Source organism: Tachyglossus aculeatus, chromosome Y4 (genome assembly GCF_015852505.1).
Source record: "Tachyglossus aculeatus isolate mTacAcu1 chromosome Y4, mTacAcu1.pri, whole genome shotgun sequence".
NCBI lineage: Eukaryota > Metazoa > Chordata > Mammalia > Monotremata > Tachyglossidae > Tachyglossus > Tachyglossus aculeatus.
The window spans coordinates 10,305,829-10,320,035 of NC_052096.1; the positions used below are offsets into that span (position 1 = coordinate 10,305,829).

At 47.4% G+C, this 14,207-nt stretch overlaps 1 protein-coding gene across 1 annotated transcript in view; it reads right to left on the minus strand.

Moving 5' to 3' along the window:
* Window positions 1-776: 776 nt before the first annotated feature.
* Window positions 777-14,207, minus strand: part of RORC (RAR related orphan receptor C) — a 48,924-nt gene continuing 35,493 nt past the window's right edge. The window contains exons 6-12 of the mRNA XM_038768471.1: window positions 12,158-12,433; window positions 11,135-11,256; window positions 9,013-9,145; window positions 6,088-6,195; window positions 4,407-4,517; window positions 1,028-1,137; window positions 777-938 (exon numbers count right to left, since the gene is read on the minus strand). Of these exons, the coding sequence (XP_038624399.1) occupies window positions 777-938; window positions 1,028-1,137; window positions 4,407-4,517; window positions 6,088-6,195; window positions 9,013-9,145; window positions 11,135-11,256; window positions 12,158-12,433 (1,022 nt within the window). The remainder of the gene's footprint in view (window positions 939-1,027; window positions 1,138-4,406; window positions 4,518-6,087; window positions 6,196-9,012; window positions 9,146-11,134; window positions 11,257-12,157; window positions 12,434-14,207) is intronic.

Genomic DNA, 14,207 nt, shown 5'->3' on the forward strand with positions numbered 1-14,207 from the left:
ACGATTGATGATGTATACATACAGTATATATGTATCTATTACGCTATTTATTGATTGATTTCATTTGTACATATTTCTTCTATTCATTTTATTTTGCTACTATGTTTTGTTGGCTGCCTCCCCCTTCTATCATCATCAATCGCATTTATCGAGCGCTTACTGCGTGCAGAGCGCCGTACTAAGCGCTCGGGAAGTCCAAGCTGAGCCCGCTGTCGGGTAGGGACCGTCTCTAGACGTCTGCCTTATGGCCTTGCATAAATAGGTGCGTAAATTCTCGTTATCTTCTGTCGTCACTGTCTTGTGCAGGACGTCATCTGCCCTACGACCTTACATGGATAGGCGTTACTTGTTAATGGCCCTGAAGGCATCTGTTGCAGACAATACAAAAAGGAGTTTGATGATGATTGATGATGATTGATGATGATACGATTGATGATGATGAGTTGTTCTCTCAGCCTGCACAAAATGGAGGGTTCCTGTCATCATCATCATCATCATCAATCGTATACACAGAATGGAGTCAGCATACACAAAATGGAGTCAGTCAGGTCAAGTCCGCTAGTGGACAACAGGAGGTCAATCAATCAATCAATCAATCGTGTTTATCGAGCGCTTACTGCGTGCAGAGCGCCGGACTAAGCGCTTGGGAAGTCCAAGTCGGCAACATATAGAGACGGTCCCTACCCGGCAGTGGGCTCACAGTCAGTTGGGGAAAAACTGGACGACACCTGGGGGGAATTGGAGGGCGCAGGGGTTGGGGGGTCTGGAGGGGTGGGTCACGGGCCGGTTCCCCCGGGGGTCTCGGCTTCGCCGCCGAAGAGTTCGCGGTAGAGCGGGGGGAAGGTGTCTGGGGCCAAGGCCGGGTACAGGCGCTGGAAGGCCCGGAGCTGCTCCACGTGTTGGCTGCACAAGGCCCGGAGCTTCGTCTTGGGTGGGAGCTGTGGGAGGAGAGCCGGGTCAGTGGGTCCCCCTCCCCTCCCCGCCCCCTGCCCCCTGCCCCTCGCCGACTTGGGCCCGGGCCCCGCACCTGGGCCAGGACGTCCACGCGGTGCGATCCGCCCAGGAGGAGGTGGAGACCGGCTTCCAAAAGGCGCTGGAGCTGATGCACCTTCTCTCGGTCCCGCAGGCAAGGCCGGGCTGAGGGAAGAGGGAGGGAAGAAGGGGAAGTCACGGGGACCTGGGTTCTAATCTGGCCTCTGCCATTTAGAATAATAATAATATTATTATATATACTATATTATAATAACACAATACAATAGAATATAATATAATATGATATAATATAATAATATAATATAACATAATATAACATAATATAATATAATATAATACAATATAACATAATATAATATATAATGTAATATAATATAATATAATATAATGCAATATAATATAATACATTACAATATATAATATAATATCATATAATATAATATAATATAATATGATATGATATGATATGATATGAAATATAATATAATATAACAATACAATACAATATTATAATATAATATTACAATACAACCTAATGTAAAACATAATATAATACGATACTATATTATAATATATCATAATATAATACAATACAATTTCATAATACAATACTATAATATAATACAATATAATAAATATAACATAATACAATACAACATAAAACATAATATAATATAATATAATATAATATAATATAATATAATATATAATGTAATGTAATGTAATGTAATATAATATATATAATATTATGTATAATAATAATCTTTTAGACTGTGAGCCCACTCTTTTAGACTGTGAGCCCACTGTTGGGTAGGGACTGTCTCTATATGTTGCCAACTTGTACTTCCCAAGCACTTAGTACAGTGCTCTGCACACAGTAAGCGCTCAATAAATACAATTGATTGATTGATTGATCAACTGATTGATAACAATGATGGTATCTGTTAAGCACTTACTCTGTTCCAAGCACTGTTCTAAGTGCTGGGGTAGATACAAGGTAATCAAGACGACCCATGTGGGGCTCACAGTCACAACCCCCATTTTCCAGATGAGGTAACTGAGCCCCAGAAAATAATAATAATGGCATTTGTTAAGTGCTTACTCTGTGCCAAGCACTGTTCTAAGCGCTGGGATAGATACAAGGTAATCAGGTTGTCCCACGGGGGGCTCACAGTCTTCACCCCTATTTTCCAGATGAGGTGACTGAGGCCCAGAGAAGTGAAGTGACTTACCCAAAGTCACACAGCAGACAAGCGGCGGAGCCGGGATTAGAACCCATGACCTCTGCTTCCCCCAGCCCCTGCTCTTTCCACTAAGCCACGCTATGAAGTGACTTGCCCAAGGTCACACAGCAGACTGTGAGCCCGTTGTTGGGTAGGGACCGTCTCTAGATGTTGCCGACTTGTACTTCCCGAGCGCTTAGTCCAGTGCTCTGCACGCAGTAAGCGCTCCATAAATGCGATTGAATGAATGAAAGTGGCGGAGCCGGGATTAGAACCCACGACCTCTGCCTCTCCAGTCCGTGCTCTTCCCACTAGGCCGCTCCTTCAGCCCGTGAGCCCCCAAATGGGACTCTGTACAACCCGATGAGGTTATATTGCCCTTAGCGCTTAGTACAGTGAGCCCACAGTCCTTCTAGACTGTGAGCCCACTGTTGGGTAGGGACCGTCTCTAGATGTTGCCAACTTGTACTTCCCAAGCGCTTAGTCCAGTGCTCTGCACACAGTAAGCGCTCAATAAATACGATTGAATGAATACAGTGCACCTGGCACCTGGCCCCTTATACATATTTATTACTCTATTTACTTATTTATTTATTTATTTATTTATTTATTTATTTATTTATTTATTTATTTATTTTACTTGTCCATATCTATTCTATTTATTTTATTTTGTTGGTATGTTTGGTTCTGTTCTCTGTCTCCCCCTTTTAGACTGGGAGCCCACTGTTGGGTAGGGACTGTCTCTATGTGTTGCCAATTTGTACTTCCCAAGCGCTTAGTACAGTGCTCTGCACATAGTAAGCGCTCCATTAATACAACTGATTGATTGATTGATTAATAACAAACACCATAAAAAGGTGGAGGAGCAGCGCGGCTCAGTGGAAAGAGCCCGGGCTTTGGAGTCAGAGGTCATGAGTTCAAATCCCGGCTCCGCCCATTGTCAGCTGTGTGACTTTATTCCAAGCGCTTAGTCCAGTGCTCTGCACATAGTAAGTGCTCAAGTGTCCCCACAGCACCTGTATATATGTATATATGGTTGTACATATTTATTACTCTATTTATTTATTTATTTATTTATTTATTTATTTATTTATTTATTTATTTATTTTACTTGTACATTTCTATCCTATTCATTTTATTTTGTTGGTATGTTTGGTTCTGTTCTCTGTCTCCCCCTTTTAGACTGGGAGCCCACTGTTGGGTAGGGACTGTCTCTATGTGTTGCCAATTTGTACTTCCCAAGCGCTTAGTACAGTGCTCTGCACATAGTAAGCGCTCCATAAATACAATTGATTGATTGATTAATTGATTAATAACAAACACCATAAAAAGGTGGAGAAGCAGCGCGGCTCAGTGCAAAGAGCCCGGGCTTTGGAGTCAGAGGTCAAGGGTTCAAATCCCGGCTCCGCCCATTGTCAGCTGTGTGACTTTATTCCAAGCGCTTAGTACAGTGCTCTGCACATAGTAAGTGCTCAAGTGTCCCCACAGCACCTGTATATATGTATATATGGTTGTACATATTTATTACTCTATTTATTTATTTATTTATTTTACTTGTACATTTCTATCCTATTTATTTTATTTTGTTGGTATGTTTGGTTCTGTTCTCTGTCTCCCCCTTTTAGACTGTGAGCCCACTGTTGGGTAGGGACTGTCTCTATGAGTTGCCAATTTGTACTTCCCAAGCGCTTAGTACAGTGCTCTGCACATAGTAAGCGCTCAATAAATACAATTGATTGATTGATTGATTGATTAATAACAAACACCGTAAAAAGGTGGAGGAGCAGCGCGGCTCAGTGGAAAGAGCCCGGGCTTTGGAGTCAGAGGTCATGGGTTCAAATCCCGGCTCCGCCCATTGTCAGCTGTGTGACTTTATTCCAAGCGCTTAGTACAGTGCTCTGCACATAGTAAGTGCTCAATAAATACGATTGATCGATTGACTTTGGTCAAGCCACTTCACTTCTCTATGCTTCAGTTACTTCGTCTGTAAAATGGGGATGAAGAGTGGGAGCCCCCCATGGGACAACCTGATCACCTGGTAACCCCCCGGGCGCTTAGAACAGTGCTTCGCACATAGTAAGCGCTTAATAAAAATGCCATTATTGTTATTAAAAGGGGGCAGGGGAGAGGGGGACGGCCCCCCACCAGCCAGTCCACCACCCTCGCCCGTGTGCGGGCCCCAAAGCTCACTGGCGTTAATGAGGACCAGGGCGGCGTAGAGCGAGATCTCGTCCTCGGAGAAGCGCAGGGCGCACAGAGACTGGCAGAAGTCGAAGATGGCACCGACCAGTTCAGCACAGCCTGGGGGGGTGGTGGGGGGTCAGGGGGACAGAAGGGACAGGGGTGGGGTCTCCCCCACTCCCCCACCCCCCTCTCCGGCCCGACATGGGGTCACCGGCCGGCCCGGCGGGAGATGAGTCTGGCAGTGCGGCCCAGACAGAGCCCCCTTTTCCCTCTCCTCCTCCCCGCCCCACAGCCCCTGTATATAGGTTTGTACAGATTTATTACTCTGTTTATTTTCCTTGTACTATTAATAATAATGATAGCATTTATTAAGCGCATACTATGAGCAAAGCACGGTTCTAAGCGCTGAGGAGGTTACGAGGTGATCGGGTTGTCCCACGGGGGGGCTCACAGACTTAATCCCCATTTTACAGATGAGGGAACTGAGGCCCAGAGAGTAATAATAATAATGATGATGATGGCATTTGTTAAGCGCTTACTAGGTGCAGAGCACTGTTCTAAGCGCTGGGGGTGGATACAAGGTGATCAAGTTGTCCCACGGGGGGCTCACAGACTTAATCCCCATTTTACAGATGAGGGAACTGAGGCCCAGAGAATAATAATAATAATAATAATAATGATGGCATTTGTTAAGCGCTTACTATGTGCAGAGCACTGTTCTAAGCGCTGGGGGTGGATACAAGGTGATCAAGTTGTCCCACATGGGGGTCACAGACTTAATCCCCATTTTACAGATGAGGGAACTGAGGACCAGAGAATAATAATAATAATAATAATGATGATGATGGCATTTGTTAAGCGCTTACTACGTGCAGAGCACTGTTCTAAGCGCTGGGGGTGGATACAAGGTGATCAAGTTGTCCCACAGGGGGCTCACAGACTTAATCCCCATTTTACAGATGAGGGAACTGTGGCCCAGAGAATAATAATAATAATAATAATAATGATGGCATTTGTTAAGCGCTTACTATGTGCAGAGCACTGTTCTAAGCGCTGGGGGTGGATACAAGGTGATCAAGTTGTCCCACGGGGGGCTCACAGACTTAATCCCCATTTTACAGATGAGGGAACTGAGGCCCAGAGAATAATAATAATAATAATAATAATAATGATGATGATGGCATTTGTTAAGCGCTTACTATGTGCAGAGCACTGTTCTAAGCGCTGGGGGTGGATACAAGGTGATCAAGTTGTCCCACATGGGGCTCACAGTCTTAATCCCCATTTTACAGTTGAGGGAACTGAGGCTCAGAGAAGTTAAGTAACTTGCCCAAGGTCACACAGCAGACATGTGGCGGAGCTGGGATTTGAACCCATGACCTCTGACTCCAAAGCCCGGGCTCTTTCCACTGAGCCACGCCACTTCTCTGCTATTCTGTTAATGATGGGCATTCGGCTTTAATTCTATTTGTTCCGACGCCTTGACACCTGTCCACGTGTTTTGTTTTGTCGCCTGTCTCCCCCTTCTAGCCCGTGAGCCCGCTGTTGGGTAGGGACCGTCTCTCGATGCCGCCGACTTGGACTTCCCAAGCGCTTAGTACAGTGCTCTGCACATGGTAAGCGCTCAATAAATGCGACTGAATGAATGAATGTAGGGAGGGCACTGTTTGCGCGCCCCTCGCCTCACCCAGGGCGCGGAAGATGTCGGAGCCCCCGTATTTGCCCTCGAAGAAGACCGTGCGGTTGTCGGCGTTGAAGGCGCGGCTCATCTTCACCAACACCACCTCCATGGCGCCTGGCGGGGAGGGGGTAGACTGTGAGCCTGCTGTTGGGTAGGGACCGTCTCTATATGTTGCCAACTTGGACTTCCCAAGCGCTTAGTGCAGTGCTCTGCACACAGTAAGCGCTCAATAAATACGATTGATGATGACCGTCTCTATATGTTGCCAACTTGTACTTCCCAAGCGCTTAGTGCAGCGCTCTGCACACAGTAAGCGCTCAATAAATACGATCGATGATGACCGTCTCTATATGTTGCCAACTTGTGCTTCCCAAGCGCTTAGTACAGCGCTCTGCACACAGTAAGCGCTCAATAAATACGATTGATTGATTGATTGATTGATTGGGGGGGTGGCATGGAGACCCCAGACCCTGCCCCTTTTCCTATCCCCCAGTTCCCCCCCTTAATAATAATAATAATAATATAATCATCATCATCAATCGTATTTATTGAGCGCTTACTGTGTGCAGAGCACTGTACTAAGCGCTTGGGAAGTACAAGCTGGCAACATATAGAGACAGTCCCTACCCAACAGTGGGCTCACAGTCTAGAAGGGGGAGACAGAGAACAAAAACAAACATACTAACAAAATAAAATAAAGAGAATAGATAGGTACAAGCAAAATAAATAAATAGAGTAATAAATATGTACAAACATCTATACATATATACAGGTGCTGTGGGGAGGGGAAGGAGGGAAGATGCAGGGGATGGAGAGGGGGACGAGGGGGAGAGGAAGGAAGGGGCTCAGTCTGGGAAGGCCTCCTGGAGGAGATGAGCTCTCAGTAGGGCCTTGAAGGGAGGAAGAGAGCTAGCATTGAGAGCTAGCATTTATTAAGCTCTTACTATGTGCAAAGCACTGTTCTAAGCGCTGGGGGAGGTTACAAGGTGATCAGGTTGTCCCACGGGGGGCTCACAGTCTTAATCCCCATTTTACAAATGAGGTAACTAAGGCACAGAGAAATTAAGTGACTTGCCCAAAGTCACACAGCTGACAAGTGGGGGGAGCCGGGATTTGAACCCATGACCTCTGACTCCAAAGCCCGGGCTCTTTCCACTGAGCCATGGAATAATAATAATAATAATGATGGCATTTATTAATGTCATGCCCCTTCTAGACTGTGAGCCCGTTGTTGGTTAGGGACCATCTCTATATGTTGCCAACTTGGCCTTCTCAAGCGCTTCGTCCAGTGCTCTGCACACAGTAAGCGCTCAATAAATACGATCGAAAGAATGAATGAATTAAGCGCTTACTATGGGCAAAGCACTGTTCTAAGCGCTGGGGAGGTTCCAAGGTGATCAGGTTGTCCCGCGGGGGGGCTCACAGTCTTGATGAGGTCACTGAGGCTCCGAGAAGTGAAGTGACTCACCCAAGGTCACACAGCAGACATTTTGGGGAGCTGAGATTCGAACCCATGACCTCTAACTCCAAAGCCTGGGCTTTTTCCACTGAGCCACGCTGCTTCTGTACACTTCTGCACGCTCCCTTCTACTTGACCCCCCTTCTCTGTCCTATCCAGGCCCTCGCCCCCCGACACTCACAAACTCGTGCCTTCTCCAGACCCCTTCACACATACACACACACACACACATGCACACGCACACACACACACACACACACACACACACGCACTCCAGACCCCCTTCACACACACATAATCGAAGCAGCTTGGGAGCCAGAGGTCGGGGGTTCTAATCCTGCCTTCGCCACTCGTCAGCTGGGTGGCCTTGGGCAAGTCACTTCGCCTCCCCCTTTTAGACTGTGAGCCCACTGCTGGGTAGGGACCGTCTCTATATGTTGCCAACTTGGACTTCCCAAGCGCTTAGTACCGTGCTCTGCACACAGTAAGCGCTCAATAAATACGATTGACTGATTGATTGATTGATTGATTCTCGGGGCCTCAGTGACCTCATCTGGGAAATGGGGATGAAGGCTGGGCGCCCCACCTGGGACAACCTGATTACCGTGGGTCTACCCACCAGAAGCAATGTGGCTCAGTGGAAAGAGCACGGGCTCTGGAGTCAGAGGTCACGGGTTCAAATCCCGGCACCACCAATTGCCAGCTGTGTGACTTCGGGCAAGTCACTTAAATTCTCTGTGCCCCAGTTACCTCATCTGTAAAATGGGGGTTAAGACTGTGAGCCCCCCATGGGGCAACCTGATCACCTTGGAACCTCCCCAGTGCTTAGAACAGTACTTTGCACATAGTAAGCACTTAACAAATACCATCATCATTATTATTATTATTATGTATATATGCTTGTACATATTTATTACTCTATTTATTTATTTATTTTACTTGTACATATCTATTCTATTTTATTTTGTTAGTATGTTTGGTTTTGTCTCCCCCTTTTAGACTGTGAGCCCACTGCTGGGTAGGGACTGTCTCTACATGTTGCCAATTTGTACTTCCCAAGCGCTTAGTACAGTGCTCTGCACACAGTAAGCGCTCAATAAATACGATTGATGATGATGATGATGATGATGATTATCCTCCTCACACAAACATACCCTATCAAGACGCCCCCATGCCCTATCTAGATCTCCCTCACACCCCGCCATGCAGACCACTCCTCTAACACACATGCTCTACCCAGACCCCTGCAGACACACATACACAACCTATCCATATCACCCACTCTCTCGCCGCCCCAACACACATGTCCTATCCAGACTCTGCCCACACAAATACACTCTAATCAGACCCCCCCGTAAGCCCTATCAAGACCCTCTCCCCCCCAGCACATGCGACTTATCCAGACCCCCGCCCTCCACCCCGTCCCCCAACACAAGCACAGGGTCCCACCCGTCCCGCTCGTCCCCGCGTACCGGCTTTGAGCAGGACGATCTGGTCGTGCTGGCACAGATCCATGAAGCCGGGGAGCCCCTTGGCAAACTCCACCACGGACTGGATGGCCTCCGTCAGGCGCCAGGCGCAGCACCGCCACATCTCCCACACCGTCTGCGGGGGACAGGGGGGCGGCCCGGGCAGAGGGGGTCCGGGGTCAGATCCCCTTGACCCCACGTGGAAAGCCAGGCCTGAGGGTGGGTGCTGGAATAAGGGGTCGCGGGGGGTGTCCTAAAACAGGGATCAGGATGCTGGGGACCACTTAATAGGGGAGGATCTGGGGTGGGACACATTCCCCGTTCCATACAGGCCTCACAATCTAGGTACTGGTATCCGCAGCATGCCTTAGTGTTGGGTAGGGATCGTCTCTATATGTTGCCGACTTGGACTTCCCCAGCGCTTGGTGCGGTGCTCTGCGCACAGTAGGCGCTCAATAAATATGATTGAATGAGCCCCCCATCCCCCCTGCCTCACCTCCTTCCCCTCCCCACAGCACCTGTATGTATATATATATATATATATATATATACATACACAGTCCTTTCAGACTGTGAGCCCACTGTTGGGTAGGGACTGTCTCTATATGTTCCCAATTTGTACTTCCCAAGCGCTTAGTACAGTGCTCTGCACATAGTAAGCGCTCAATAAATATGATTGAATGAGCCCCCCATGCCCCCCGCCTCACCTCCTTCCCCTCGCCACAGCACCTGTATGTATATATATATACATACACAGTCCTTTTAGACTGTGAGCCCACTGTTGGGTAGGGACTGTCTCTATATGTTGCCAATTTGTACTTCCCAAGCGCTTAGTACAGTGCTCTGCACATAGTAAGCGCTCAATAAATACGATTGATGATGATGATGGTATATGTTTGAACGTATTTGTTACTCAATTTATTTATTTATTTTATTTGTGCATATTTATTCTATTTATTTTAGTTTGTTAATAAGTTTGGTTTTGTTGTCTGTCCCCCCCTTCTAGACTGTGAGCCCGCTGTCGGGTAGGGATCGTCTCCATATGTTGCCAACTTGGACTTCCCAAGCGCTTAGTACAGTGCTCTGCACACAGTAGGCGCTCAAAAAATATGAATGAATGAATGAATGAATAAAGCACGGGCCTCGGAGTCAGAAGGTCTACTGAGAGCTCCCCTCCTCCAGGAGGCCTTCCCAGACTGAGCCCCCTCCTTCCTCTCCCCCTCCTCGCCCTCCCCATCCCCCCCCGCCTTACCTCCTTCCCCTCCCCACATCACCTGTATATATGTATATATGTTTGTACATATTTATTCCTCTATTTTACTTGCACATTCATTCCTTCAATCATATTTATTGAGCGCTTACTGTGTGCAGAGCACTGTACTAAGCGCTTGGGAAGTACAAGTTGGCAACATACAGAGACGGTCCCTACCCAACATATCTATTCTATTTATTTTATTTTGTTAATAGGTTTTGTTTTGTGGTCTGCCTCCCCCTTCTAGACTGGGAGCCCGCTGTTGGGTAGGGACCGTCTCTAGATGTGGCCGACTTGTACTTCCCAAGCGCTTAGTACAGTGCCCTGCACCTAGTAAGTGCTCAATAAATACGATTGAAGAAGAGGGGTTCTAATCCCTGCTCCGCCACTTAACAATAATAATAATAATAATTGGTATTTGTTAAACACTTACTATGTGCAAAGCACTGCTCTAAGCGCTGGGGAGGATACAGAGTGATCAGGTTGTCCCGTGTGGGGCTCACAGTCTTAATCCCCATTTTACAGATGAGGTAACTGAGGCCCAGAGAAGTGAAGTGACTTGCCCAAGATCACACAGCAGCCATGGGGTGGAGTCGGGATTCGAACCCATGACCTCTGACTCCAAAGCCCCTGCTCTTTCCACTGAGCCACGCTGCTTCCCCAACACACTTGTCTGTTGTGTGACCTTAGGCGAGTCACTTCACTTCTCTGGGCCTGAGAGCTCTGAGCTTAGGGTTTCGGGCACAGGAGAGACGTGGGGGGATTTGTGGGGTGTGTGGCCCGAGGGCTACTGAGTCAGGAGGTCAGAGGCACAGATTGGGCTGGGGGAGGGGGAGAAGGAGACCCCCCCTTGCCCCCCACCATCATCTTCACCTTCCGCTGGTAACCGGCCACCTCCTCCCGAGAGAAGAGGAGGGGGCGCAGGCGCTGGAGGTGGTCCAAACGGAACTGGCACGTTTGACGGAAGGATTGGCAAACATCCCGAACCAGCCGCTCTATGGGGAAGAGGGAGAAGGGTGCTCACAGCTGATAATAATAATAATAATAATAATAATAATAGTATTTACTAAGCACTTACTATGTGCCAAGTACTGTTCTAAGTGCTGGGCACTATTCTAAGTCCCTTCCTGAGCCCCTTCTTTCCTCTTCCCCTCATCCCCCTCTCCATCCCCCCCATCTTACCTCCTTCCCTTCCCCACAGCACCTGTATATATGTATATATGTTTGTACATATTTATTACTCTATTTATTTATTTTACTTGTACATATCGATTATATTTATTTTATTTTGTTAGTATGTTTGGTTTTGTTCTCTGTCTCCCCCTCTTAGACTGCGAGCCCACTGTTGGGTAGGGACTGTCTCTCTATGTCGCCAACTTGTACTTCCCAAGCTCTTAGTACAGTGCTGTGCACGCAGTAAGAGCTCAATAAATACGATTGATGATGATGATGATGATGATGATGATGATGCTGGGCACTAAGTCCCTTCCTGAGCCCCTTCCTTCCTCTCCCCCTCGTCCCCCTCTCCACCCTCCGCATCTTACCTCCTTCCCTTCCCCACAGCACCTGTATATATGTTTGTACAGATTTATCACTCTATTTATCTTACTTGTACGTATCTATTCTATTAATTTTCTTTTGTTCGCATGTTTGGTTTTGTCCTCTGTCTCCCCCTTCTAGACCGTGAGCCCGCTGTTGGGTAGGGACTGTCTCTATGTTGTACTTCCCAAGCGCTTAGTCCAGTGCTCTGCACACGGTAAGCGCTCAATAAATACGATTGATTGATTGATTGATTGATTCTAAGATCTCATCCCGGCTGGACCGCCTCTCCCCCCACCCCTCCAACACTGACCTCCCCCCCACCCCAACAATTCCCCTCCTTGTCTCCCACCTCACCTATTTCCATCCAGGGGGTATCGGGGGCCTGTGGAAGTCCAGTGCAGGCCCCATTGAGACCCTGCTTGGCCGGGGGGCCGCGGTAGGGGCAGGGGTCCGGAGGGCACACGGGGGTCTCCGGGTGGTCCGGGCCTAGGGGAGGAGGGGGCTCAGGAGCTGCGGCTGCCGGGGGGGTCCCCTCCTCCTCCGGCCTTTGCTCCCGCTGCTGAAGCTGCTTCTGCACCTCGGCGTGTAGACTCTCTCGCTGCTTCTTGGACATGCGGCCGAATTTCACAGCTACGAGGTGTGGAGCGGGAGAGGAGTCATGTGTAGAGAAATAATAACACTACTACTACTTATCAAGCGCTTACTATATAGCAACCACTGTTCGAAGTGCTGAGGTAATAATAATGATTATGGTATTTGTGAATCGCTATGTGTCCTAAGCCCTGGGGTAGATACGAGGTAATCGGGTTGGACACAGTCCCTGTCCCATATAGGGCTCACAGTCTTAACCCCTATTTTACAGATCAATCAGTCAATCAATCGTATTTATTGAGCGCTTACTGTGCGCAGAGCACCGTACTAAGCGCTCAAGTACAGATGAGGGAACTGAGGCACAGAGAAGTGGAGTGACTTGCCTTCGGTCACACAGCAGACAAGTGGCAGACAGGGATTAGAACCCATGACCTTCTGATACCCAGGCCCGTGCTCTAACCACTAAACCATAGGTGCTTACTATGTGCCAGGCACTGGACTAAGCGCTGGGGTGGATCCTAATTAAGCACTTACTATATGCCAGGCACTGGACTAAGCGCTGGGGTGGATCCAAGCAAATCTTGATTGGCTTGTATTCTTAACAGTGATCATCCTCATGATAATAGTAATAATAATAGTAAGCGCTTAACAAAAACCACCATCAACCACAGAGAAGCAGCGTGGCTCAGTGGAAAGAGCCCGGGCTTTGGAGTCAGAGGTCATGGGTTCAAATCCCAGCTCTGTCAATTGTCAGCTGTGTGACTTTGGGCAAGTCACTTAACTTCTCTGGGCCTCAGTTACCTCATCTGTCAAATGGGGATTAAAAATTTGAGCCCCCCGTGGGACAACCCCATCATCTTGTAACCTCCCCAGCGCTTAGAACAGTGCTTTGCACATAGTAAGGGCTTAATAAATGCCACTATCATTATGATGATTATTGTTATGAATACAAGCCAATCGGGATTTGCTTGGATCCACCCCCAGCACTTAGTACAGTGCCTGGCACATAGTAAGTGCTTAATAAAATGCCATTATTATTATTATCATGATGATAATTATTGTTATGAATACAAGCCGATCGGGATTTGCTTGGATCCACCCCAGCGCTTAGTTCAGTGCCTGGCACATGGTAAGCGCTTAATAAATGCCATTATTACTATTATCATTATGATGATTACTGTTATGAATACAAGCCAACCAAGATTTGCTTGGATCCACCCCAGCGCTCAGTGTAGTGCCTGGCATATAGTAAGCGCTTAATAAATACCATTATTATTATTATCATTGTGTTATGAAAACAAGCCAATCGGGATTTGCTTGGATCCACCCCAGTGCTTAGTCCAGTGCCTGGCACATAGTAAGCACTTAATAAAGATCCACCCCAGCGCTTAGTCCGGTGCCTGGCACATAGTAAGCGCTTAATAAATGCCATTATTACTATTATCATGATGATGATTATTGTTATGAATACAAGCCAAACGGGATTTGCTTGGATCCACCCCAGCCCTTAGTCCAGTGCCAGGCACAAAGTAAGCGCTTAATAAATGCCATTATTATTGTTATCATGATGATGATCACTGTTATGAATACATGCCAATCGGGATTTGCTTGGATCCACCCCAGCGCTTAGTTCAGTGCCTGGCACATAGTAAGCACCTAATAAAGATCCACCCCAGCGCTTAGTCCAGTGCCTGGCACACAGTAAGCGCTTAACAAATGCCATTATTACTATTATCATTATGATGATTACTGTTATGAATACAAGCCAATCAAGATTTGCTTGGATCCACCCCAGCGCTTAGTCCAGTCCCTG